This window comes from Hemibagrus wyckioides, linkage group LG28, assembly GCF_019097595.1.
Source record: "Hemibagrus wyckioides isolate EC202008001 linkage group LG28, SWU_Hwy_1.0, whole genome shotgun sequence".
NCBI classification, from domain to species: Eukaryota; Metazoa; Chordata; class Actinopteri; order Siluriformes; family Bagridae; genus Hemibagrus; species Hemibagrus wyckioides.
The window spans coordinates 19,479,154-19,507,055 of NC_080737.1; the positions used below are offsets into that span (position 1 = coordinate 19,479,154).

Below are 27,902 nucleotides of genomic sequence, written 5' to 3' on the forward strand. Positions count from 1 at the left end.
AGCAAAATTTCTTTCCAAATTTAAGATTTCTTCAACAATCGGACAATGACCATAAACAAACAGAGCCGACATTTATTAAATTATTTTTTAAAAGAAAACACTTTTTTGTAAACATCCACAATCTACACACACACACACACACACACACACACACACTATGTAAACGAGATGAGTGTGTGTCGTGTTGGACACTTCTCAAGGCCGAGGTCGTGCTCCGAGTCACAATGCAGTACAAACACAATCAGAATCTAAACACAAATGGTGATCAAATAACCTTCGTAACTCAACAATAACAACATGTCTGATACGATGATGTCTGATACGATGAGGTCTGATATGATGATGTCTGATACAATGATGATGATGATCATGATGATATGATCATGTCTGATACGATGATGATGATGATCATGATGATATGATCATGTCTGATACGATGAGGTCTGATATGATGAGGTCTGATATGATGAGGTCTGATATGATCATGTCTGATACGATGAGGTCTGATACGATGAGGTCTGATACGATGAGGTCTGATATGATGAGGTCTGATATGATGAGGTCTGATACGATGAGGTCTGATACGATGATGTCTGATATGATGATGTCTGATATGATGATGTCTGATATGATGAGGTCTGATACGATGAGGTCTGATATGATGAGGTCTGATACGATGATATGATGAGGTCTGATATGATGAGGTCTGATACGATGAGGTCTAATACAATGATATGATGATGTCTGATTTGATGAGGTCTGATATAAAGATGTCTGATTTGATGAGGTCTGATATTATGAGGTCTGATATAAAGATGCCTGATTTGATGAGGTCTGATACGATGATGTCTGATATGATGAGGTCTGATACGATGATGTCTGATACGATGAGGTCTGATATGATGATGTCTGATACGATGAGGTCTGATATGATGATGTCTGATACGATGAGGTCTGATATGATGATGTCTGATATGATGAGGTCTGATACGATGATGTCTGATATGATGAGGTCTGATACGATGAGGTCTGATATGATGATGTCTGATATGATGATGTCTGATATGATGATGTCTGATATGATGAGGTCTGATACGATGAGGTCTGATATGATGAGGTCTGATATGATGATGTCTGATATGATGATGTCTGATATGATGAGGTCTGATACGATGAGGTCTGATATGATGAGGTCTGATACGATGATGTCTGATATGATGAGGTCTGATATGATGAGGTCTGATATGATGAGGTCTGATATGATGAGGTCTGATACGATGAGGTCTGATATGATGAGGTCTGATACGATGATGTCTGATATGATAAGGTCTGATACGATGATGTCTGATATGATGAGATCTGATACGATGATGTCTGATATGATGAGGTCTGATACGATGAGGTCTGATATAATGATAATATGATGTCTGATATGATGAGGTCTGATACGATGAGGTCTGATACGATGAGGTCTAATACGATGAGGTCTAATACAATGATATGATGATGTCTGATTTGATGAGGTCTGATATTATGAGGTCTGATATAAAGATGTCTGATTTGATGAGGTCTGATATTATGAGGTCTGATATAAAGATGTCTGATTTGATGAGGTCTGATATTATGAGGTCTGATATAAAGATGTCTGATTTGATGAGGTCTGATATTATGAGGTCTAATATAAAGATGTCTGATTTGATGAGGTCTGATATAATGAGGTCTGATACAATGATATGTTGATGTCTGATCTGATGATGTCTGATCTGGAGATAATATCACATGAGCACAGTGTATAAAGAAATGTCGGTTTGTACTGAACACAAACACTGAATAAATTATTTCACATGAAAAAGAAAGAAATGTGAAACACTCAGGAATAAACATTTATAACAATGTAATTAATTAAAATATAGAAAAAATATAAATAATAATATAAAACATTTGAGTATATTTACTGAATACATTTAGATATATAATTGTAGATATTTAGGGTAAAAAAATCTGTATTGGACACACACACACACACACACACTCTCTCTCTCTCTCTCTCTCTCTCTCTTGAATTTTTTGGTCTAGATTTCTTTTAAATATTTGTAAAAAAAATTTTATTTAAATAAATTAAAAATAAATAATCCATCTATTTTAAAACCCGTTATACTGACTTACACAGTTACACTTTTTATTTATTTATTTATTTATATATTTATTTATTTTTAGAATTTCTGATTTTTTTCTTCTGGATTTTCGGCGTATTGTTTCGAGGGATTTTGATTAGTGATATAATATTTATTGGCTGCTTCTTTTTTTATGTCTCATATGAATAAAAGGAATGCCATCATCAACTGACCACATCATGATCCTTTAGCTCACTTACATATGATAATAAATGTTTATTTAACAATTGTATTTGTTAAAAAGAAAAAAATTATATTTCATACTGACACAAAAAATACAGTAAATATAAAAATATATACCAGGGAATCTGTCCTGTGTTATTATTATTATTATTATTATTATTATTATTATTATTGTAGGCACTGAATCTCAATAATCTGGCTTGTCATACACAGAAAATAAATCCTAATACTTGCATTTGCCAAATAATATTTTATAGAAAAAATATATTATTATTATTATTGTTATTATTATTGTTATTAATATTAATAATAATAATAATGAATGTGGATCGTTGTTTAAGAGAAGGAGACGACAAGAGAGAGAGAGCAATGAGCTCATAATGAAGGACACACACGCAATCGCACACACACACACATACACACACACACACACACAGACAGACACACACACACACACACACACAGACAGACACACACACACACACACACACACACACAGACAGACACACACACACACAGACACACACACACACGCATGGTTTGTCGCACAGCCTAAGTGGTTTCTGTCACTGACTTTTTTTTTCCTCGTGCATTTACTCCTCCTTCTTCCTTTCCTGCTATTTCTGCTTCATCCCCAGCTGCTCCACACATCCTGCCCTCACACACACACACACACACACACATGAGCACGAGTGCTGTCTTTATGGTTGTGAAACTGAGTGGCTCTTCACTTAACCCTGAGCTGTGTGAGTGATGTGGATGCAGAACGATGAGATTTATTTATCAAGGATTAGAAAGAAAATTCTCAATTTACTAAAAAATACAGCAGAGTCTCTCTGTATGTCTCTCTCTCTGTCTCTCTCTGTCTTTCTCTCTGTCTGTCTCTCCATGTCTCTATCTGTCTGTCTCTCTCTTTCTGTCACTCTCTCTTCTCTGCATGTGTGTCTCTCTCTCTCTCTCTGTCTCTCTATGTCTCTATCTGTCTGTCTCTCAGTCTGTCTCTCTCTCTTCTCTGCGTGTGTGTCTGTCTCTCTCTTTCTCTCTGTCTGCTAGTTTGCTTTCCCTCACTGGGTTTGTGTTTATTTGATAAGTTTATGGTCCAAAAACTTTAGTTCTGTGGAAGGGATAAAGAATATGATCATACTGATTGGCTAGTTATAATTAGCTCCACCCACTTTACATCTGGACATTAATGTAAATGTGGAAAAAAAATAATTGAACTAATTACATTTACCTTTCTCCATTTCACCTGTGAGACCTCTGAGTTCAGCCCATCACAAACTCCCAGTCAGACTGAGGCAGTGGGCGGAGTTTCAGCTTGTTATTACTGATTATTGATTATTGATGCATCAGTAAACAGGACGGTGACATCATCAGCTTTACTGTACACTTTCTCTGTGATCAGTGAGGAGGAGAAGCGTGAGAGAAACGGAGATTAGCATCTGATCTGCTTCACGTTCTGCATCACACTAGGTGGACTAGCTGCTCTCACTGTGTGACGTGTCTCAGTTCCTCAGGTTCTGAAGACGTGCGCGGAGTTCATCGAGGAGCACGGCATCGTTGACGGAATCTACAGACTCTCAGGGATCACCTCAAACATCCAGCGCCTGAGGTCAGAGGTCACAGTTATGGCTAACGGCCGCAAATTGCGTTTGAATTACATTTTAGCATGTACCATTCTCGTCAGGTTCAGTTAGCTTTCACTCACAAGACTCTGTAAGTTTCAGTTAGCATTCTGTCACAGGATTAGCTGTTTAGCTGTGTGCTACTTTGCTCTAATTAGCTAACCGGAAAATTACAGGGAGGTTCACGTCAAAAAGTTAACGGTTATTAAGATTTTCTACGTCAGATACACGCTAGCTTCATTAGAAAGAAGTGTAACAGATTTAGCAGTGTTTATTTCCCTCAGGTGCTAATGCTCTGTTAGCTTTAACTCATGCAGTTACATTGTTCTTTAGTGATGTTAGCGTTCTCTCAGTGTGTTAACTTTAGTGTGATGTTAGCATTCTCTCAGTGTGTTAGCATTCTCTCAGTGTGTTAGCTTTCTCTCAGTGTGTTAGCTTTGGTGTGATGTTAACATTCTCTCAGTGTGTTAGCATTCTCTCAGTGTGTTAGCATTCTCTCAGTGTGTTAGCATTCTCTCAGTGTGTTAGCTTTGGTGTGATGTTAGTGTTCTCTCGCTGTGTTAGTTTGGGTTTGATGTTAGCTTTCTCTCAATGTGTTAGCTTTAGTGTGATGTTAGCTTTCTCTCAGTGTGTTAGCTTTGGTGTGATGTTAACATTCTCTCAGTGTGTTAGCTTTGGTGTGATGTTAACATTCTCTCAGTGTGTTAGCTTTCGTGTGATGTTAACATTCTCTCAGTGTGTTAGCTTTCGTGTGATGTTAACATTCTCTCAGTGTGTTAGCATTCTCTCAGTGTGTTAGCTTTGGTGTGATGTTAACATTCTCTCAGTGTGTTAACATTCTCTCAGTGTGTTAGCTTTCGTGTGATGTTAACATTCTCTGTGTGTTAACATTCTCTCAGTGTGTTAGCTTTCGTGTGATGTTAACATTCTCTCAGTGTGTTAGCTTTCGTGTGATGTTAACATTCTCTCAGTGTGTTAGCATTCTCTCAGTGTGTTAGCTTTAGTGTGATGTTAGCTTTCTCTCAGTGTGTTAGCTTTGGTGTGATGTTAACATTCTCTCAGTGTGTTAGCTTTCGTGTGATGTTAACATTCTCTCAGTGTGTTAGCTTTGGTGTGATGTTAGTGTTCTCTCGCTGTGTTAGTTTGGGTTTGATGTTAGCTTTCTCTCAATGTGTTAGCTTTAGTGTGATGTTAGCTTTCTCTCAGTGTGTTAGCTTTGTTGTGATGTTAGCTTTCTCTCAGTGTGTTAGCTTTAGCTAGTTCCTGCAGATGTTAAAGTTGTCATTTTCCTGTTGTGTATCTGCTCAGTGATGTATAGTGAACGTGTGTTTGAGTGTGTGACATTAAATTGAAGTGCACCATTGTGTGTGTGTGTGTGTGTGTGTGTGTGTGTGTAGGCAGGAGTTCATCTCGGAGCAGTGTCCTGACCTCACTAAGGAGGTGTATCTGCAGGACATCCACTGTGTGGGCTCGTTGTGTAAGCTGTATTTCAGGGAGCTGCCCAACCCGCTGCTCACCTACGAACTCTACCAGAAATTCACGGTGAGTCGGGACGCCGCCGAGACGTCACGTCACACCGGAATTACGCTAATTACAGCTTTCTGTCTTCGCTTAACTCATAATTACCAGGTGGGACTTTTTCCCCCCCTGAAAATGTGTAATGTTACGTCGTAAACAAAACACAAACAAAACATCGGCAGCTGCTAAAATCAGACAAAACCTGTGAGGAGTCGTTTTAAAAACACCACAAATAAAAACACTCGCGTAATTAGTGCCAGATTACAACTTTAAACTATATACTGAACACCGCTATAGTGAAGGATACTCCTGAAACACACACACACACACACACAATCATATAGGGAAAAGATGTACCACAGAACAACATGCTAGTTCAGTCTGCTAATTCTGCAGCTAGCAACCAATAGACTGTATCTGTTAAAAAAATCTCACTTTTATTCCCATTTTACACACTTCTCCAGTTTTTATCTAATGTTCTGTATTAAGTTAATATTTAAATAATATTTTAATATTTTTTAAAATTACAATTTACTTTGTATATTTGCTAGCACCTGTCTATCACTTGCATGTGCTTTGCTAATATCTGTGAGTTCTGTAAAGCTAACGTTTCTATGTTTTATATACTGATCTCCACTAAACTGCACGGCTAACACGTCACTCTTATTTATTTTTCTCTTTTTATTTTTTTGAGCCAGCGCTCATATGGATTTGTGTGATATCTACAAAACTTCATGCTACTGCTTGTGTATTTGTTCACTTTTTGCTAATTCTGTTTTTCTAACACTTTTCATTCTAATATATATATATATTTGCTAACACTAGTTCATCTCTTTGGCTTCTGTGAGTTATTACATGTTCTTAATAAATAATTATTAATTATAAAATATTTATAATTATTATTTTATCATTATAAAATGTATGAATGGGTTTTTAATATTAATTTTATGTTATTTAATATTTCTTACTAGCTAATACTGATATTTAACATTCTGCATTTATTTAATATATAAAAAATATTTTTTTAAATTACAGTTTAAGAATTTACGCTTGTATATTTTGTGCATATTGTTTGTATATTTTAGACTTTAGATTTTTAAATCTCTATTAAATCTTTTTTTTATTATTATTATTATTGTACATATTTATAGAGATTTTATACAGTTAAAACTTGCTCAGGAAGTTATAAATTCTTATTGTGGATGTTTATAGGTATGTTATCCATTTTTTCCTCAGAAAAAAAAAATGCTCACATATCTCATCTCTTTAAGCAATATGCAGATTTATGTAAATGAGGTTATTTATGTAAATGAAGTGGTGATGTTATATATGACAGTCATATATAAACAGCCGTAAATGCGGCCGTCTGCTTGGTGTTGTAAATATGACAGGGTTTTTTTGTGCATGCAGGATGCCGTGTCTGTTAAAGAGGAACATGAGCAGCTCAGGAACATTCAGCGTGTCATCAAAGAGCTTCCCACCGCCCACTTCAGGTAAAAACACCTGGAACACACCACACGTCTTCCTGCTGCTTCACCAGTTCACTCCTCACTGCATCTGAGAGTTCTCTGACCTCTCTCTCTCTCTCTCTCTCTCACTGTATATCCCTCTCTCTCTCTCTCTCTCTCTCTCTCCCTCTCTCTCTCTGACATCTCTCGCTTTCTCTCTCTCTTTGCATCTATCTATCTGACATCTCTCTCTCTCTCTGATGTTAGAACTCTGGAGTATTTGGTGAAACACCTGGCTCACCTGGCAACCCTCAGCCACCAGACCAACATGCACACCCGTAACCTGGCCCTGGTGTGGGCTCCCAACCTGCTCCGGTCAGACGAGACACACTGTTATTTATACAGATTACTATAATCTTCTGTTATTATTTCAGATCAGTTCATTATAAAAACAATAAATACATTCAATAATATTTTTTAAAATGAAAAACAATTAACTATATTCGAAATACTTCATATTTAAATTTTATATTAAAATATGATATTAAATAAAATAAATATGTTGTGTTACTAAAATACTTTCTTAAAAATATTTTTTAAAAAGTAGCTTTAATATTAAATATTCTTTTTATATACCTTTCCTTTTATTTGATATATTGTTATATATATTATATTATGATATATTTTTATATTTGTTATTATTTTATTTTCTATATTATTTTGTTATGTTATGATATGTTATATGAGTCACGTGATGTAAGTGGTGTAACAGGAGTAATCATGTTGTTGTTGTTGTTGGTTGACGTATGCAGCTCAAAGGAGATCGAGGTTTCGGCGTGTAACGGTGACGAGGCGTTTCTGGAGGTTCGGGTTCAGCAGTCGGTGGTGGAGTTCATTCTGAATCACACGGAGCAGATCTTTAACCCCGGGGCTGATCCTCCGAGACCCCTGAAAGAAGGTTCGATCACATGTTTAGAACATTGTTTTAACATTAGATTTTACTACGACTCCATCTTATAAACATTTATGTATGTATTCACCTGGCAGATGTTTAAAGGTAAAACATCTCAGTTTTATAAATACCAGGTCAAAATTTGGGGCTTTGGGATTTAAAGTCACAGCCAATATCACACAGGCTCAGAGCCTCGCTGAGTCACTGCCCACTGCCTCGGTGATCACAGGGGGAAAAGTAAAAAGCGTCCTTAAGGGAGGAGATCTAAACACAATGAGATTAGACTCAAAGCCAAAAATACAGAACAAAAACACTGGGCAGAGATCCAGCAGCTGCACAAACAGCTAGTGACCCACTCTGAGTCCAAGTACAAGTCAGTGTGAATGTGTGGTGGTGTGGAGATTTAAATCAACATGAACCGGACCACGCCTAATCCACTTCATCATCATCATCATCATCACCATAATAATAATAATAATAATAATAATAATAATAATAATAATAATAATAATAATAATAGCAGCAATGCACATAGAATTATTTTGCAGCTTCTACAAACAAATTGTTCATAAAGCAATAATAGTAATATGGTAAAGTGCAGAAGTTTGTACACCCTTAAAACAAATTTATTGGAGAGCAGAAAGGTCATGACCTTATTTCCTGTCCTTATTTTTGTCTTGTTGCAGAAAATAAAGTAAAGAAAATGGAACCCATATTCCATTATTAACACAGTGGAATACATTTTCTAAAATATTTGTAAAATAATTTTAAGGAAATATATATAAGCTAGTGTCAGTAAATAAATCGAGGAATCTGCCCAAGCTGTTTACTCATGTTTGTTTGTTTGTTTGACAAGGAGCTCCTTCTGGAAAGAGTTTCTCTTTTATTACATACACTGTGAATAAAAAAGGATCCTTTTCATATTTTTAGCATGCTTCCACCACTTTACCGTTTTCTGCTCAAATATCTTTAAGTGTAAATTGAAACCATTGTTAAAGAGCTGTGAAGTCAGCGTGTCCTGAGTTACTGATTTGTTTAATAAAGTCGTCCGAGCAGGATTCATCATTCACAACGCTTATTACTCTTTAAATCTAATAAACAAAAGCATGAGTTATTTTATTACTGCAGTGTTAATACACATTTTCATACCATTCCCATTGCTTTGTAAAATATTTTCTCCCATATCCTGGAACCGGTTCCTTTCCTGTTCAACGTTTCACTCTGCAATCCTCTTATTTTATCATTATCATTATATATTAATGTTATTTTTTTATCACGCTGCTCTGAAGGATGTGTTTCAGAATGTTCACTGAGTAGAAATTACAACAGTTCACTCTGTGTGTGTGTGTGTGTGTGTGTGTGTGTGTGTGCAGGTGCAGCTGTGATGTGTGTGGAGAAGTACGCTACACTGCCGGCGGTGAGTCAGTGTCCACCGATGAAGCTGATGAGTCTGGAGGAAGCTCAGGCTCGAACACTGGCTCCCAATCACCCGGCGAGGACCGAGAGACTCCGAGAGAACAGCCTTCCTGACACCAGCACCGCCGCCATGTACCACACCGTCATAGAGCTTAGTGAGAGCAAGTAAGCCTCAAACACACACACACACACACACTCTCACTCTAACTTATATATAAGTGTATATAGGGACACATGTGGATCCGGAGCTGATCCTGGGAATATAATATTCCCCCCGAAAAAAAAAAAATTCCCTCTTTTCATTATGGGGACCCTACAAATGTCCCCAATTTTTAAATAGACACCTTTGGTCCTCAGTGGTGGTTAATAATCTGTACGGTGTTTAGGAGTGTCTTGTTCATCATAGGGTTTACTGACAGCAGAATGACTACATATATAACATATCAGAACATTTACTGTACACACACACACACACACTAAATTTTATATAGGGACACATGTGGATCTTCAGCTGATCCTGGGAATAAAATATTGAGAAACAAAAATTCCCTCTTTTCGTTATGGGGACCATCCAAATGTCCCCACATTTTTAAATGGACACCTTCCAAATGTTCTCAATTTTTGAAACAGATCCTTCAAATGTCCCCACTTTCTTTTTCTACAGACCGTCCAGAAATCCCCACTTTTTTTAGACACCTTCCAAATGTCTCCACTTTTTTACACAGAGACCCTACACATGTCCCCACTTTTTAAAATAAAGACCATCTAAATGTCCCCACTTTTTTATAGACACCTTCCAAATATACCCCTTTTTTAATAGCGACCTATCATATGTCCCCATTTATTTTTATAGAGACCTTACAATGTCCCCATTTTTAAAAATGGACCATCCAAATGTCCCAACTTTTTTACTACAGACCTTTCACATAAAGATATTAAGAAACAAAAATTCCGTTTTCGTTATGGGGACCACCCCAAAGTCCCCACATTTTGTAATAGACACCTTCCAAATATCCCCACATTTTTACACTGAGACCCTACAAATGCCCTCACTTTTAATAGAGATCCTACAAATGTCCCCACTTTCTTTTTATACAGACCATCCAAAAGCCCCCACTTTTTTTTATAAAGACCCTACAAATGTCCCCACCTTTTTACACAGTGACCCTACAAATGTCCCCACTTTTTTATACAGACCATCCAAATGTCCCCACTTTTTATAGACACCTTCCAAATGTCCCCAATTTTTTAAATAGAAACCTTACAGTGTCCCCATTATTTAAACAGGGACCCTCCAAATGTCCCCACATTTTTACTACAGATCTTTCACATGTCCCTTTAAATGGACCTCAGTGGTGGTTAATAATCTGTACAGTGTTTACTAGTTGCTTGTTCATCATAGGGTTTACTGACAGCAGAATGACTACATATATAACATATCAGAACATTTACTGTACACACACACACACTTAAAAAACTGGTTCCACTTATCTTGTTCATTATGAGTGCACTAATAATTTCGCTTTCAATGTCAGTGTTATTTTAAACTCTTTGTTACACCCACATAACACACACACACACACACACACCTGTCACACAACATACACACACTATATGCACGAACCTGCAGCTTTATCAGGTCTACCTACCACTGTAGGTCACTATGTAGGTGTAAAATTACTGACTGCGGTCCATTTGTTACTCGGCACAAAGTACTGGCCCTCTCTTTACCCTGACACTTAATGAAAAGGCAACACCATCCAAACCATATCTGTTCAGCAGCAGGTTAAATCTTGTAATTGTACAGCATTTAGAGAACAAAATAAAAAATGGTGCTTAATATGAGGCACAAAGCTCTTTAGTGAAACAATTTACAATGAACACAAGGAATAATTCTAAATAATAAATAAATAATAGATTTTTTTTTTAAATGCATCTGTCCAGCTTTTCAGCATTTGTAATGATCTCTGGAACACTATTTCTGAATTTTTAATATTTTATGTTTATATTTAAAAATAAATCTCAGCTCACTGCATTTTATCCGGCCGTATGTTAATAAAATTCTGGAAAGGTGATGAATGATAATATTGCTGAAGAGATCATTAGCAAAATGCAGTTTTGAACATTTGACTTTCAACACCTCCACTTGATTTTGATTTCAGTTTATTGTGACTGGAGGAAATAAAAAGTGTCTTTAAGGCTTTTAAGGTTGCCTTTGCCTTCAAGGTCTCTTTCTTAACATGTGTGTAGAAATGGCTCGTACAGCTCGGTGTCTGCCCACCTGAGCAGAAAAGCTGAAGTTTCAGAGTCTCTGAGTGTGTGACATATGGAGCTACACACCTGAGCTTGATGCCTGGGTTGTCTCCGGAGGTGTAACGAGGTGTTTGTCTCCACAACAGGAGGAAATTCTCTGGAAAGTCAAAGAAGTGGAAGTCCATCTTCAGTCTGGGTCGATCCGTCGCTGACGGCAAGGGGAAGCTGAGTCGCAACGGGAGCGTGTTCATGAGAGCGCAGAACGTCTCGGGTACGGTGCGAGTGTTGTGCCAATGTGACAGGGATTTTAAGGAATAGGAGAAAAGACCTACGGAAAAATATCTTGTTATGTCAAGGCTTTTTTTTTTGTCTCCGCTCGTCGCCTCAGGGTTGTTCACTTCGGGGATCTAAATATACACCCGGCTTTCTGTAAAGCTGCTGTCTATTCTTAAAAGTACCCTAGGAATAAAATTAAATTGAAAGGAAAATAAAAAGACAAAGATAACGGAGTTTAGTTTCTACATGTATAGAGGAGAAAAAAAATAAATAAAAAATTCAGATGATGTGGAATAAAACACTTCATCTCTATAGGCTCGGGCTGCTAAGAGATATCTGAAGCTAAAGCGTCGCCCGAAATGGAGCAGATTATTAAATTTCACTCTGATATTTGATTAATACTCAAAGATAAAGTGTTCGGGTTCAATACCCAAGTGGTGTCGGGTGAATAACTGAGGAAATGCGATCCGCTACAACTAAAGGCATAACTGTAATGTAAACGTAATGTAATCTTTTATATTACTTAAAACACTCAGCGCATCTGATCATAGAACTACTTCTAATCTAATCTAACTGCTTTAATTAATTTCATTACACTTCTGTGCGGAACAGTCTCACAGCCTGCCGTGTTTATAAAAAGAGAGACACACTAAAAGGAAAGAGAAACATTCTCCAGTGCTGAAAGGAACAGATTCATTAAACTGGAGAGTTCGTGTGTGCATGCGGGTGATTCGGATGAACGTGTTTTTTAAACCAAAGAAAGAAATTCTCACGTCAGGGACACGTCCTGTACGCCGGAACTTTATCCTGTTTTTGGACAGAGTCCACAGAATTACATTTTAATTAGCTATAAATTTTGTGACTATAAATATTCTAATAGCAGCGTCATGTTCGCTAGCTTTTCTGATTTCTGTAAAATAAATAAAAAATTAAATCATAAAGAATCCACACACTTGGAGCTGTCTTATGGTTCATGTCTGTAACAAGAAAATTGACAATGTAAGATTATGAAGAATAAAATAATTCTGGTAACGAGTTTTGGAACATTTCCGAGTCCATTACAGCCGAAGACTGGACGCTGCGTAAGGTTTAAGCGTTTAGAGATTTGAGTGTTAATGAACATGTGAGAATTTTCTGTAAAAGAAGTAAAGACTCGGTTTTTGATTGTTTCGACGTTTCAAATTAAACGTATCTGATGTCTTACAAAACACAAAAACCTTTTTATCCACTGTTTCCTTTTCCTTTCGGCTCCATATCAGAGCGCTTCGAGAGAGAATTTGACTTTCATTACTCAATGTTAATGGCGTCTAAAAATCTAATAAGATGTGCGGTCACACATCATTATCGAATTCATAATGTGTAATTTCACACGGCGTTAAACAGATGTGCTTTTGAAACATAAAACGGTGATGTTTTTTTCCCTTTCCTTCTACAGAAAAGACCGGGATACGACCGTCCAAGAGCATGGACTCCCTCTGCTCTCTGCCAACAGGTGGAGCTACAACACAACACCATGAGCACCGATTAATCCACACGCTCCATCGTGTATATGTTTAAATACTGGATTCTGTATAAGTGGGGAGAAAAAGCGTTAAGTGCAGAGTGTACAGTTAGCGTTTGTATGTGTGAAGTGGTACAGAAACAATCACCGGAGCATCAGGTGTCCTGTGAAAATCCTAATTTACACACATCACGTTTGAGCGCTAATCACTATTTTGTAGTATTCTGAATTGAAACAATGCCATCTTTAATGATATAGATTTCTGGCCATAAGTCTAATCTGGACACTCGTCACTCATCCCATTTATTTAGTGTAAAAAAAAAAAAAATCAATTAAAATCCATAATTCTGTATGATATCTGACATTCAATTGCAAAGCGTTAACTCAGATATTCTAATCCCACTCAGATGAAGAGAGAGCCGTGTCAGCAAGAGGGAAAAATGGGTTCTTCGCTCCTGCGGTGAAATCCAGAACCCTAGGTTCGGATATCAACTACGATCCTAACGAACAGGATCCTGACTGGGAATTTGAATTGCGGAAAGCCGGCGGTGAAACCGGGAACAGTCCCAGTGTCCAAACAGTCAGAGGGACCCAGAACACCTCATCGTCATCTCCTCCATCTTCTTCGTCCTCCACTTCGTCTCCGTTACAGCGCACTCTTCCTGAGCAGCTGAAGGTGTTCAAAGGGGACGAGTTGACCACGTGTCGGCCCACGTCCCCGAAAAACCGCCGGATGTTGTATTCCGGTCCCTCACACAATGGTTCGTCGAGGCCGTCTTTTCCGGGCAGCTTGTTCCCCTTGGAGTCGTCGCCGAGGCATCAACGTAAAGCGCTGAACATCTCGGAGCCATTCGCGGTGTCTGTGCCGTTGCGCGTGTCGGCAGTCATCAGTTCCAACAGCACCCCCTGCAGGGTGGCAGGGAAGGAACGGGAGCGCAGTATGGGAAGCTTGGGAAGTGCTAGCTTTAGAGAGCCACACCCCAGCAACAGTGGGAGCTTTGATTTCCGAGACAGGGAGAGACTATTTGGGGGCAGAGAGAACCCGCTCGGCAACAGCGGCGGATACGGTATCTATAGCAACAGCAGCTCCGTCCCCACAGAGGAGAGTCAAATGAATGAGAGGAGCACCGGGGTGGTCCCCTCCGAAACAGCAGCACAGAGTAAGATAAGATTGTGTGTGTGTGTGTCTGTGCATGCAAATGTGCACATGAATGTGTCTCAAATAATCCTCGATTTACAGATAATGTATTCAACGTAACGAGAAGCTTTTAAATGTTAATAAAACATTTGTTGGAAGGCATTAATGGCAAAAAAAATCCTTTAGTGTCCCAGTAAGAGCAAATCATTATGACCTGGAAAGAATGTAAATCTCTTTCTAATGAAGATCTTCTTCCCTGTTCACTCTTTCAGGCAGTGATACGGAGGTAAAGCCTTGTGTAGAAATGTCAGAGAACTTAATGCCATCTCAGGCTAAAGCAACAGAAAACCACAAAGAAATGCCTCAATCCTCTGGGAAAGAACTGGACGCCTCATCAACGCAGCTCGCTGAGCCAAAAAAACTGGACCAACTGGTGAGACTGATAATATCATCATTTCTATTCAGGAATCTACAAGTCTTTTGGTTCTAATTTGCCTGGCTTGAGTCAGGGTGAAATGAACACTGGTCAGTTTATTGGACAATTTCCCAGTATTTCCATGTTACACATTATATCCTTTATAATATAAGAATAGAACAGTTTTACAGTCGCTGTCTACTTTCATTAGATTTTTCTGTGATTCTCGCCATTTTATTATATTCATTATCATAACAAAACATAATATCAGGAAGGGATTAGCAAATCCTGGACCCGTGGGCAGGAACCTTAACCGAGCTCTCCTCTCCATTCTGCAACCCAACACATGCAAATTACTACATCACACATCCTTTATCAGCCTTTCTTTTTTACTTTTCACCACGCAGACTCATCCACCAAATCCAGCTCTTTTTAACGAGATGGCCAGCAGAGACCACATGATAATTCTTCGTTTACCAACTGCACATTTTATTCCACAGTTCATTTTTAATCTGACTGCTCATACGCCTGGAACTTCAGTTTCCCCGTTTTTAATTCACTTCATTAGGATTAGGATCATTTCTGATTCTCTCTAGTCCAGGTGCCCTAGTAGTCATGGTCAGTAATCCATCCCTGAACTACTGTATTAATGTTTAATTGATTAATGATTAATCAACTGTATTATCTGAAACAATTAATGAATGAATTATGGACAAAAATCTAGATTAATATCTAAATCCTAAATAGTTTAATCACGCCACTTTTATTGTCTCGTTCAGGACGAAGAGTCCATCAATCCAGAGCTGTGGTCTGATCATGAGCTCAGGATCACCGAGTCGGAAACAAGCTTTTCGAAAGACCAGCTGAAAACCAGCGGCTCTATGAGTAAAATCGCTGGACACGATGGTGCTCTGAATCTTACTGCTCAAGCTAAAAGAAGAAGCAGTTTACCTACTCACCCTGTGTCTTCGAAGGAGCACTTCAAAGACGCCATAAAAGGTCTCACGTCGGACCATTCAGGTGCTACCCTTTTTAACACGACGTCAAGGCTTTCTCCGGAAACGTCTTCCGAACGTGACGCCGACTGGAATTATCTAGCCTCTGACAAAAAGGATCACAAGAGCTTGGATTCGTTTCAGTCACTGGACATTATGGCAAACAAGCTGCAGCACTTACCCTTCCTTCAGTTGAAGGAGACAGATATTCTCCAAGATGCTGATCCCTGGCCTTCAGTTTCTTCACCTGAAGATCCTTCAGCCAAGGAAAGCAATGATGTGATTGCTTATGGTTCTAGTCCTGATAACAAACCATGTGTTGTAATTCCTAAAAAGAATGTAGACGTACCACACATCTATGAATACAATAAAAATGACGTGAAGAAAACTAACAGTATAACCATTAATTTAACAAGCAGAGTGAAAGGTAACATTGAAAGGCTTTCGAAATGCTTGGATGAAAGACGCCTCACTATAGAACTTCCGGGACAAGACGATGATGATATTTGGGGGAGCCATTTGGCAGGATTGGATCAAGTGGAGCCCTGGGAAGACTTGAGCACTACCAAACAGTGGGTCACAAGCCCGCTCCACTCAACAAAACTGGAAGATCTTTTTCCTCTGTTTAAAACACCAGCACCAGCCTCAGGAGCTGAAATCAAAACATCTACTGAGCTGAACATCAATCACTTGCAAAAAGACAAGAAGATTGTAGATGAACAACCTCCTTCAGGGAAAGTACTAGAAAATCCAGCCATAATCAATGAACCTGGTCTCGATCTCACTTCCAAAGTCAAAAAGGCAGATGAATCGGGTTGTGAAAATATAACTGAGCTCTTACACGTTGGTAACTCTGAAGAGCCTGGAGAGAAAGTGGAGATGAAACAGGACCTTCCACAGCCTGCACAAGCCAAAACTACCGTCCACCAAGAGGAGACCACCAGAATCACAAAGAGAAACAGTGGTGCTCCAAAACCAAAGACTTCTGTCTTTTCCCAAAGATTTCACCGTCAGGTATCTCACGAGCCCTGCATCGCAGAGAGGAACGAGGAAAACATTGCTCCAAAACAAAGACCCTACTCACTTAACCTGGATTTGGGAAACCGGTGCATCAGAGACATCTCAAATCAGCAGAACCTTGATCTTGCAGATCATTTCTCTTACCAGAGGGGGGCAATAACTCCTTCTGGAACAAAGCTAGATGGGTTGTCTGTGGAACTGGAGATGTTCCTAAGGGACCGTCAAGCACCCATGCGACGCAACTCTGCTCCGGTTAGCGTGTCTTCGGTGCGCACCGCGTTCATGATCAAAACGTGTCAGGCCAAAGCCGTGCCTGTTATACCTCCAAAAGTCCAGTATAGCCACATACCACATCCGGTCCATCCAGAGAAGGGCAGCCACGAGCCAGACAAAAGGGAAAGTGGACCTGAGAAGATGAAAGTAGAGAAAGCAGATTCTTTACCTCCTCTCCTGGTGGTAAAAGATTCCAAAGAGGAAAGGGAAAACTGCAAACCAGTCACAAGGATCCAAAGACAGGCGTCGGTGGAAAAAACGTCAGAGACGTACAAGACGGCGCCTGCCCCTGAGTTTCCAGTACTGAGGAGGAAGCGCTCTGCCAATGGGGACTCCTTTATGGACTGTCCCAGACCAGAAAGATCTACTTTACTTCAACGGTCCTCCTTCCGGAATCGTCCAAGGCCTCAGAGCCTGATTCTCTTCAGTCCTCCCTTTCCTATCATGGACTATCATCCTACGGGGGATGACGGAAAGCTTGTCCTGTCGCCAATCAAGAGTCCTGCTGAAACATCTCCTCTTGAGGTCCTCACTAAGGAGCTCACAGAGAGTCTTAAAACCCCTGATGGGGTCACCCTGCGAAACAAGATGACTTTGCCTAAGAGTGGACAGAGATTAGAAACCTCTACAAGCTGTTTTTACCAGCCCCAGAGGAGGTCTATGATTTTTGACAACAGGAGCAGTCGGCAGATCGAGTGAGCCGTCTGTTAGACTCGTGAATGTTCACGTCATAGCTAGAGAACAGTTGCTGAATGTAATAAGTTCCTGTTTATTTCTTGCACCGTATTCTCCTTCTTCTTGCTGACCAAACGTTCTAACAGGTTCCATTTAATTCTACAAGCGATAAATGAAGGATTTTTTGTTGTTCTTGACGTTGTAAAACGCTGCTGCTAAGGAACTTTATCACATCAAGGAGCCCTTGAAAATAAATGAAAAGCATTATTATTATTTTTTTTAGTGAAGTAGCATTAAAGGTTTCTTTAGTGCTAACTGCTGTACATTTCTCGAAAGAAGAAGGTGAAGACAAAGTCCCACTGAATTACGGCGAAGTGTTTTAACGGACGTGAGCGAGTAATTCAGAGGATTTTTATTGTTTGGGTCAGATTTCTAAATAGTGTTAAATCCTGCGATATCTATGCGTATTTAATTCTTCCTTTCATACCCGTTTCAGGGATTATGGGATGGGAGCCGAAATCCGATTGGATAACCGATAACTGAAATTAAATGGAATGAACGGGGAAAAAAAACAATCCTGCTTATAGTGTTGTCATGTCTGTGTTTTAAGAGAGAAAACCAGGGAGAAAAAGAAGAAGCCATTTTTACAAGCTGAGATTTATTATTATTTTTCCTTTCTATTACTTGCCGTGTAGTAAACATGGGACGTGGCAATACATCAGATATTCAGTGTTATAACAATGGTGCAATTAATATCGAAGGTGTCAATGCACAGATTTTCATACAACCCTGAAGTCTTGATACACGATGATTATTTTTCTATTTTACTTTTGTTTACTGTTCGCTACTTCGTCTAGCATTTTCATCTTGGAATATTTGATCTTTACAGTCTCACTTTAACTGGCACAAAAGCCTCGTCATCATGACACCGTCAAGGACAGCTTTTAAATGTTGAATGCCCGTATTAAATATTCACAATGTGTGATAAATGCCTTTTCATAGAGGTTATGTAACCAGAAAAGAACCTTGGCTGCACCATTTTAATGCAGATTTTTAAAAGTCCATGACAAAAAAAAAACCATAAAATGCAAATGCTGCCCAAAAAATGCTGTCTACATTAATCACCTCCTTCCACAACGGAGCACAGGAGTCGGAGCGCTGGCTGAAGTTCCCACGCCGACAATACCGCGTGTGCTTATTTTTACCATATATTATGTGATATAATAGAACATTGGGACAGGAAGTGTTTTTATCATTTAAATCTAAATATCTATAAGAAAAATGTTATTGATTGTACAAAAAAAAGAAGAAGAAATGCCTGGAAATTCATCAAGTGTGTATTTATTTATGTAATTTGTGTCTCATGAGAGTTTTGAGATGATCAGTGCTGGGATAAGGCTTGTGTTGAATTAAGCCGGTCAGTTTCTGGAAGTAGATGTTTAGTTTGAGGGAAACAGAATGAAGGAAAGCTGAGGCATGTGAACGTTCTGAGACTGATTTAAACACGCTCTCATCTGCTTCATGCTGCGATCCAGCGGAGTCATGATCTAAACACGGAGCAGTGCTCCGGCTCTGAAATATCACGGGTGCCGGGAGCAGGTGGTGTTCGAATGGCTGATGAAGATCGGTCTCTCGTTCAACTTTAGTGGCAAAAATACAAAAGCTACGTTATGGACACAAATGTTTAGCATTTGAGAGACGAACAAAACTGGCAAGGAGTCGAGAAACCTGCTCTCGTGTGCCGTAAGTGGACGAGGGCGTGTTTTTAGAAATCCAGTCTGAGGATGTTTCCGAGAAAGACGTGAAGCACAAATGTACATTCTATATGTTCCTGTATGAAGATGAAGAGATATTTTGTCGATAACTGTAACCAAAGAACACTAACTATGTAATGTATTTTTTTAACGTTTAAACCGGCTTAATTATATGTATCCACTGTAAACAACACAATAAACACACTTAATATTTACTGTCTGAAGTGTGCCTGTGTTCCATGATGGAGATTTGTAAGTAGTGCAGTTTAACAGAGCAGCTGCGTGATGAAGTGTCCTAGCGGACGTCCATCTTTAACAGTGTAAAAAATGACGTTATAGTTTAAAAATGCAGATAAACAGATTGAAAGTCCTGCTCTATGATATCATTACTCTATTGTATAATATATTTACTTTGTGTTTGTGTGTCCTGTTGTGAGAGAGAGGTTAAAGTAGCAGTTCTGTCCTTCATTATGGGATTGAAGTCTTGAAGATCCGTCCAAAACGATCAACTTTAGAAAATAACTGTTGCTATGGGAAACAATGGACAGACTGGAACTGCAGGAAAGGGCTTTTTTTTTAATTATAACAATATTGTTCGCATTAAATAACTCCCACGACATTGCTGAATCGATCGGGACAGCCACAAAACCATCGTTTCTATAGTAACAGCTCATTGGCAGGGACTCGTACCTCGGACTCTACACGGAAACAGATTGAAAAGCTCTGTGATCCGGTGAGGTTTCTGTAAAGGAAAGGTTTGTGTGATGTTTACAGAAGGAGTCTCCAGTGTCAGCGAGCTGTAACGTGATGTTTTCTGACTTCTGCAGGACAGAGGAGTTTACCTCTGTAACGTGATGAACTTGACGGGATTTTTGCCCGAATAAGAGAGAGGCTGGTGACGGAGCGACTGTTTTTAAGCTGATGAATGAGAACAGGAACTCACGTGTGTTTCAGCACATTACATTTACCTACAAATGGATAAAAGTATCGTGTCTTTGTTATTTCATCAGTAAAATATTGCTGTGACAGACTTTAAGTGTGGACAGCGATTCAATACAAATCAATGGAAATTTTTATAATGGATTTTTAGAATGCAGGATTCGGTTCATCCATGACGTATAAGATGTGATAAGAATGTTGTAAAGTTCCTGTAACCTGATTGATGAGCGATGACTCTCAGGCTTTATTAAGATTCATGATGTTTCTGAGTTACAGCATGCTGTCACTTATTCTGCGTGGAAAAAAAAAGAAAGAAAGAAAAGAAAAGAAAAAAACAGGTTCTGTTCTAACCTTACACACCGAAATCCAATTCTCGTCGGTACTTAATCCACCAGGACGGAGAGACGTCTCTTGTTTTTCAGCCCCGCGCTTCTGGCTCCCCTTAAATCACAGAGAAAGGATGTACTTAACAGGGCTTTATGTGGCGCAGCTGAAACAGCAGATGCAGCTTCAAAGCGCAGGATGATGAACAGAGCGATACACTGAAAGGTAAACCTACTACAAACAAAGACTTCCTTTACTCCTACAGCCAAAATACCCTCATGCAAATCTGAATACCGTGTGTGAGCCAGTGTTTGTTTTTCGTTGCAAACCTAAAGCCAATTTCTTAGTACAAATCTACTTTCATCGATTTTTCCTCATCACCTGAAGGACTTGAGCAATTTACCCGATCCGGCTCTTATTAAGCAGAAAACTATGTGCTTTTCTAAAAGATTCAGCTCTCAGGAAGTTTCTCCTGCTCTTGAAATGATGCTGCGTGTGCGTCTGTTGGAACTGGTCACTTAGATATGCGAAGACAAATAACATCTCATAAAAGAAACCAAACAGGATTGTCAAAGCAAAACATATATGAAATAAATCATTTATTTTTCTACAATAGCAGCTGTGATCATGACTGCATCGGAGGAAAAATAATGCCAGTGTGCAAATATGTGGCTACCGTACTCTTCATTGTACGCTGCACAGAGCCGTTAGTGAGGAAACGATTCAGCTTTCGCAGCTTCACTCGACTCTCGCGCCTGGATCTTCTTCTGCACCTAAACACAAAGTAAATAAATACACAGAAGTGTGTAAATAAATCCAGTCTCACATTAACGAGGATAAAAACATGCATGGAGGTATTATTATTGCTTTAATTAAAAAGTGTTAAATAAGTATAATCGGGTTTAGAGTGATATTTTTAACAGACTATGAGTGAAGTCGGACAGTCGAGACGGTCTGAAATTTTATCCTGTGCACAAATGTGACCTTGCCCAGGGCGTCCGGGTGTTTTTTATTATTTTGTACTGGAGCTGGGAGATGAATGTAGCTAACAAATAACAGGAATTAATTTACAGAGTTCATAATAAGACAATCCTAGTAGGATTATTCCAAAAAAAAAAAAATAAAAAATGTTTGGCACGAAACCCTAGAGTCCCGTCTTCCTGTTTTCTACTGGCTCATAAAATGAAGCTTGTGCATCGACACACCAAACTTCACAGAAAGAAAAGCAAAATCAAGAGTGTGTACGCCGCACCTTCTTTCCCCTTCGCAGAATCAATACAAGATTTATCTCTCTTCCTTTATCTGTCTGCTGATTTATCCGAGAAAGCAGAGAGTCATAGTTTTTAGGTGTCTCCGGTATCGCCATAGCAACAGGCCAAAAAATCTTAAAATGCCACAGCTGGCACCTCTGGTGTTCATATCCGCTTCAAAACCACATCCAGTTCTCCAGATGTGCTGATGCGGTTTAGGACACAGTGGGAATTTCTGTCATCTATAAACATCAGCCCATGTCAGCAGTATAGCTGAAGGTTTGCGGCGTTATTTATATTTCCTCCATCATTCGCTAATCTTCTGTAACGTCTTTGTCCCGGTCAGGATGGCACAGTATCCGGGGTCTATCCCGAGATCATTCCTAGTGTGAGGTGGGAATACACAAGTCTATCACAGGACACACACACACACACACACACAGCTGCTTGGGAGGAGAGAGGAAACCTGGGAAAAAATTGATGAAGCCCACATGCACTGGATAAATCTCCGCATTTTTACGATGCAGAGGCGTGGTCACTGACCGCAACGCAGCAGCAGGATGTCCATGATATCTTTGATATCTTGCTGTAAAAGTCTTTGTGTATTGTGATGAGGATGTCTTTAATAATGCCATGTGACCCAGGTCTATACAGCGCCTTGGTGTCACTCACACCTTGAGTAACAACGCCTGATGATGTCACTTGATGGAGGAATGTGATGATCTGAGGAGGATGTTTTTGGATATTGTAGGTGAGACACATATCCAGTATTTTGTTAGATACACAGATCTGCATGAAATCTCTGGTGCAAAATGAACAAAGCAAACAGCAGAACATGTCTGAACATTTTTGCAGGACTATTTCTCAAAAGTTTGTGCTATTAATCACTAACTGTCTTCCTGAAGATCCACCTCCACCTTCAGGCAGAATTCGGCTTCTGATGAAACAGAGCTGATCAGGCTAAACAGGAAGTGTTGGCCTGGGGTTGCGTTGTGGATGTTTTGGCTAATAATGCTGCGTTTTTTGAGCAATTAAGAAGTAAATTATGGGCTAAATCACTGGGCTGGTGGGCATCCATCACTGCAAATTCTTTTTTGATGTACAAATAGCTGAGCTGCCTGGAAAACTCATAACACATCCATGTGTACCTGCTCTAACATAAACCGCAGGGGGTCATCAGGTCTGTCATAAACCAGGCTCTCTGTGATTTCCTGATAAGAGAAGGGGAAAAAAAAGAGAAAAAGAGAAAATGAGATGAGTAATAACCCGGGCTCGCTCGGCACACTGCAGACCTGCTTATGATCTGGATGATGATTTCTGGCTGTGATGTGGCTAGGCTGTCTTGCGTGCTGCTAATTTTTTTTATTTTTTACGATTGTTTCTTAAAACGTTTTGCTGAAATCCCACAAAATTCCAATTTTAATTTTACCTTCTAATCGAAACCACAGATAAAGCCGTCCTGAAATGACGTGAGAATTGTGATCTGATTCAGTGTGTTCCCTTTCAAACATTAAGTCAGCGTGCTGGACTGAGTACCACGACAGATAACACAGATACCTCACATATATGTCACATATACCTCACATATACCTCACAGATACATCACATATACGTCACAGATACCTCACATATATGTCACAGATACTTCACATATACCTCACAGATACCTCACATATGTCACATATACCTCCCAGATACCTCACATATACGTCACAGATACCTCCCAGATACCTCACATATGTCACAGATACCTCACATATACCTCACAGATACATCACATATACGTCACAGATACCTCACATATATGTCACATATACCTCACATATACCTCACAGATACATCACATATACGTCACAGATACCTCACATATATGTCACATATACCTCACATATACCTCACAGATACATCACATATACGTCACAGATACCTCACATATACGTCACAGATACCTCACATATATGTCACAGATACTTCACATATACCTCACAGATATGTCACAGATACCTCACATGTCACATATACCTCCCAGATACCTCACATATACGTCACAGATACCTCCCAGATACCTCACCTATATGTCACAGATACCTCACATATACCTCACAGATATGTCACAGATACCTCACATATACCTCACAGATACCTCACATATACGTCACATATACCTCACAGATATGTCACAGATACCTCACATATACCTCACAGATATGTCACAGATACCTCACAGATATGTCACAGATACCTCACATATACCTCACAGATACCTCACATATATGTCACAGATACCTTACATATATGTCACATATACCTCACATATACGTCACATATACCTCACATATACGTCACATATACCTCACATATACGTCACAGATACCTCACATATACGTCACAGATACCTCACATATACGTCACATATACCTCACATATACGTCACATATACCTCACATATACGTCACAGATACCTCACATATACGTCACATATACCTCACATATACGTCACATATACCTCACATATACCTCACAGATACCTCACATATGTCACAGATACCTCACATATGTCACATATACCTCACAGATGTCACAGATACCTCACATATGTCACAGATACCTCACATATACGTCACATATACCTCACATATACCTCACAGATGTCACAGATACCTCACATATATGTCACATATACCTCACATATACCTCACAGATACATCACATATACGTCACAGATACCTCACATATATGTCACAGATACCTCACATATACCTCACAGATACATCACATATACGTCACAGATACCTCACATATATGTCACATATACCTCACAGATACATCACATATACGTCACAGATACCTCACATATATGTCACATATACCTCACATATATGTCACAGATACTTCACATATACCTCACAGATATGTCACAGATACCTCACATATGTCACATATACCTCCCAGATACCTCACATATACGTCACAGATACCTCCCAGATACCTCACATATGTCACAGATACCTCACATATACCTCACAGATATGTCACAGATACCTCACATATACCTCACAGATACCTCACATATGTCACAGATACCTCACATATACGTCACATATACCTCACAGATATGTCACAGATACCTCACATATACCTCACAGATATGTCACAGATACCTCACATATACGTCACATATACCTCACAGATATGTCACAGATACCTCACATATACCTCACAGATATGTCACAGATACCTCACATATACCTCACAGATACCTCACATATACGTCACAGATACCTCACATATATGTCACAGATACCTCACATATACGTCACATATACGTCACATATACCTCACATATACGTCACAGATACCTCACATATACGTCACAGATACCTCACATATACGTCACATATACCTCACATATACGTCACATATACCTCACATATACCTCACAGATACCTCACATATACGTCACATATACCTCACATATACGTCACAGATACCTCACATATACGTCACAGATACCTCACATATACGTCACATATACCTCACATATACGTCACATATACCTCACATATACCTCACAGATACCTCACATATACCTCACAGATGTCACAGATACCTCACAGATATGTCACAGATACCTCACATATACCTCACAGATATGTCACAGATACCTCACATATACCTCACAGATACCTCACATATACCTCACAGATACCTCACATATACGTCACATATACCTCACATATACGTCACATATACGTCACATATACCTCACAGATACCTCACATATACGTCACATATACGTCACAGATACCTCACATATACGTCACATATACCTCACATATACGTCACAGATACCTCACATATACGTCACATATACCTCACATATACGTCACATATACCTCACATATACGTCACATATACCTCACATATACGTCACAGATACCTCACATATACGTCACATATACGTCACATATACCTCACATATACGTCACAGATACCTCACATATACCTCACATATACGTCACAGATACCTCACATATACGTCACATATACCTCACATATACGTCACATATACCTCACATATACGTCACATATACCTCACATATACGTCACATATACCTCACATATACGTCACAGATACCTCACATATACGTCACATATACGTCACAGATACCTCACATATATGTCACAGATACCTCACATATACGTCACAGATATGTCACGGACATGCCCAGTTTAAACACACTCAACAGTAACTTAGTGAACTAGCTGAATACAATAATATAGACCACAATAAATGAAAAAACAATCATTTCACAAATTTACCCTCTAAGTACCTAATTATTTCATGAACATTATTTACATTTGTCATAGATCCCAGGAGGCTCTTAGACTCCACCTTGAGAAGTACTGTCCTGGACGAAGCGACTGTGTTTTTGGAGTTATTGCATGTGTCCAGCGTTGGAGGCCCACAGTGTCATCAGTGGGAGACTCTTCGTGATGGAGAAGCCGTGATGTTCAAACACTCATGATCAGTCTGTGGTCACATTCTGACACTAAATAGCCTCAAACAGTGTCCATTAGGTACACACTAGACCAACTCCACCCTCTTCCACATGAATAAACTCTAACCATTTATTCTAATGAGGGAACAGGATGCAGGAAGCGCACAGCCAGAAACATGTCCAATGCTAGTACTTTGCTAATCTAGAGCGAAACAGGCCCGTCGTATGGAACGTTCTAGTGTGTATGTCACCGGTTTTGTTTTGTAGCCAGGATTAAACCTTCGATGATGATGATGATGGTCATCTTCTTACCTGGAATATCTGCAGGATGTTATGGCTCTCCAGATACGTCACCGTTCTCTCGTAAGGGTCTGCAGATCTGTCTGCTTTTTCTGCTCTACCTAAATCCGAATCCGCCATGATTAATATGACTGTGAAGAGGAAAAGATGGATTTTAAAAAAGTGCTTTAAAGACACGGCCTTGCGAGCGTGAAGCTGAGAACTTTTCCCCTGAACACTCAAAGCTTGCTAGCTAATTTAAACCAAACTCGTGTATTGTGTCACTCTCTCATCGGTTCAGGGTTAGTAATGAAGCAGGTTACCCTTTTAGATGAATTATAATCGCTTTAAAGCACGGAGTTGATTCCTAAATGAAATAAAACCCACAGAAACACGGTGTTCTTCACAGTTTGGCTTCCTGCAGGTTTGTTTATAGCGACTGAAATGTCAGGCTGTAACCCCTGGCAACCGCGCACGAGAGACTTGGATGATGTCATTACTGTAATAAGATACCGGTCGTTTTCTTTTTCTTTTTCTTTTTAAATTTCAAATCGCGCACTCGCGTGCTAACACGTGCAACATGTTTAACGGTCAACTGTTTCAAATCTCCAGTCACGAGCTTGAGGAAATAAATAAAATTCCCGGATTTAACGCCTTTATCACTTCTAATCGCGCAATACTCTAATAAATAATCTAATCTAATCTAATATATCATATCATATCATATCATATCATATCAATGAAGTCTCATCATGTTTATATTTTAATAAAGGTTTGGAATGAACACATAATAAAAAATAAAAAATAAAACGGTGCATATGTTTCACCTAACTTGCCTAATATTGAATCATTAATATTTAAAAAAATATATTAAAAAGGTAATAATTTAACTATATCCATAGCAATGATGAGGGATAATAATAATAATAATTATAATAATAATAATAATAATTATTATTATTATTATTTAATTAACTAATTAATTAATTAAT

General features: G+C 39.0%; 2 protein-coding genes across 4 annotated transcripts in view; one reads left to right on the forward strand and one right to left on the reverse strand.

The window, feature by feature from the left end:
* Nucleotides 1–19,836, forward strand: part of arhgap31 (Rho GTPase activating protein 31) — a 34,650-nt gene extending 14,814 nt beyond the window's left edge. Inside the window, exons 2-12 of the mRNA XM_058383709.1 lie at nt 3,867–3,969; nt 5,380–5,524; nt 6,911–6,993; nt 7,216–7,323; nt 7,761–7,906; nt 9,274–9,481; nt 11,716–11,840; nt 13,281–13,337; nt 13,754–14,506; nt 14,757–14,917; nt 15,679–19,836. Coding sequence (XP_058239692.1) covers nt 3,867–3,969; nt 5,380–5,524; nt 6,911–6,993; nt 7,216–7,323; nt 7,761–7,906; nt 9,274–9,481; nt 11,716–11,840; nt 13,281–13,337; nt 13,754–14,506; nt 14,757–14,917; nt 15,679–17,886 — 4,097 coding nt within the window. The 3' untranslated portion in view covers nt 17,887–19,836. The remainder of the gene's footprint in view (nt 1–3,866; nt 3,970–5,379; nt 5,525–6,910; nt 6,994–7,215; nt 7,324–7,760; nt 7,907–9,273; nt 9,482–11,715; nt 11,841–13,280; nt 13,338–13,753; nt 14,507–14,756; nt 14,918–15,678) is intronic.
* A 1,023-nt stretch (nt 19,837–20,859) lies between these two features.
* Nucleotides 20,860–27,375, reverse strand: tex55 (testis expressed 55). Of its 3 annotated transcripts, XR_009203958.1 has the most exons (5): nt 27,234–27,373; nt 26,944–27,062; nt 23,278–23,340; nt 21,561–21,652; nt 20,860–20,996 (listed from the first exon to the last, which is right to left on the reverse strand). XR_009203958.1 is itself a non-coding variant. In XM_058383721.1 (4 exons), exons 2-4 carry the CDS (start codon nt 27,049–27,051, stop codon nt 21,587–21,589), a joined length of 237 nt encoding a protein of 78 aa, XP_058239704.1. In that variant the 5' UTR covers nt 27,052–27,062; nt 27,298–27,375; the 3' UTR covers nt 21,462–21,586. The 3 variants fall into 3 exon arrangements, 2 of the variants coding, with proteins under 2 accessions (XP_058239704.1, XP_058239703.1); XM_058383721.1 differs by lacking the exon at nt 20,860–20,996 and having other exon boundaries at nt 21,462–21,652; nt 27,298–27,375; XM_058383720.1 differs by lacking the exon at nt 20,860–20,996 and having other exon boundaries at nt 21,462–21,652.
* Between the last annotated feature and the right edge of the window lie 527 nt (nt 27,376–27,902).

Coding starts and splice junctions, on each gene's coding strand:
- tex55 (XM_058383721.1), bottom strand. CDS start 27,051: ATGGCGGATTCGGATTTAGGTAGAGCAGAAAAAGCAGACAGATCTGCA. Junction 23,341..26,943: donor ACATCCTGCAGATATTCCAG/GTAAGAAGATGA, acceptor TTCTCTTATCAG/GAAATCACAGAGAGCCTGGT. Junction 21,653..23,277: donor TGCGGTTTATGTTAGAGCAG/GTACACATGGAT, acceptor CTTTGTGTTTAG/GTGCAGAAGAAGATCCAGGC.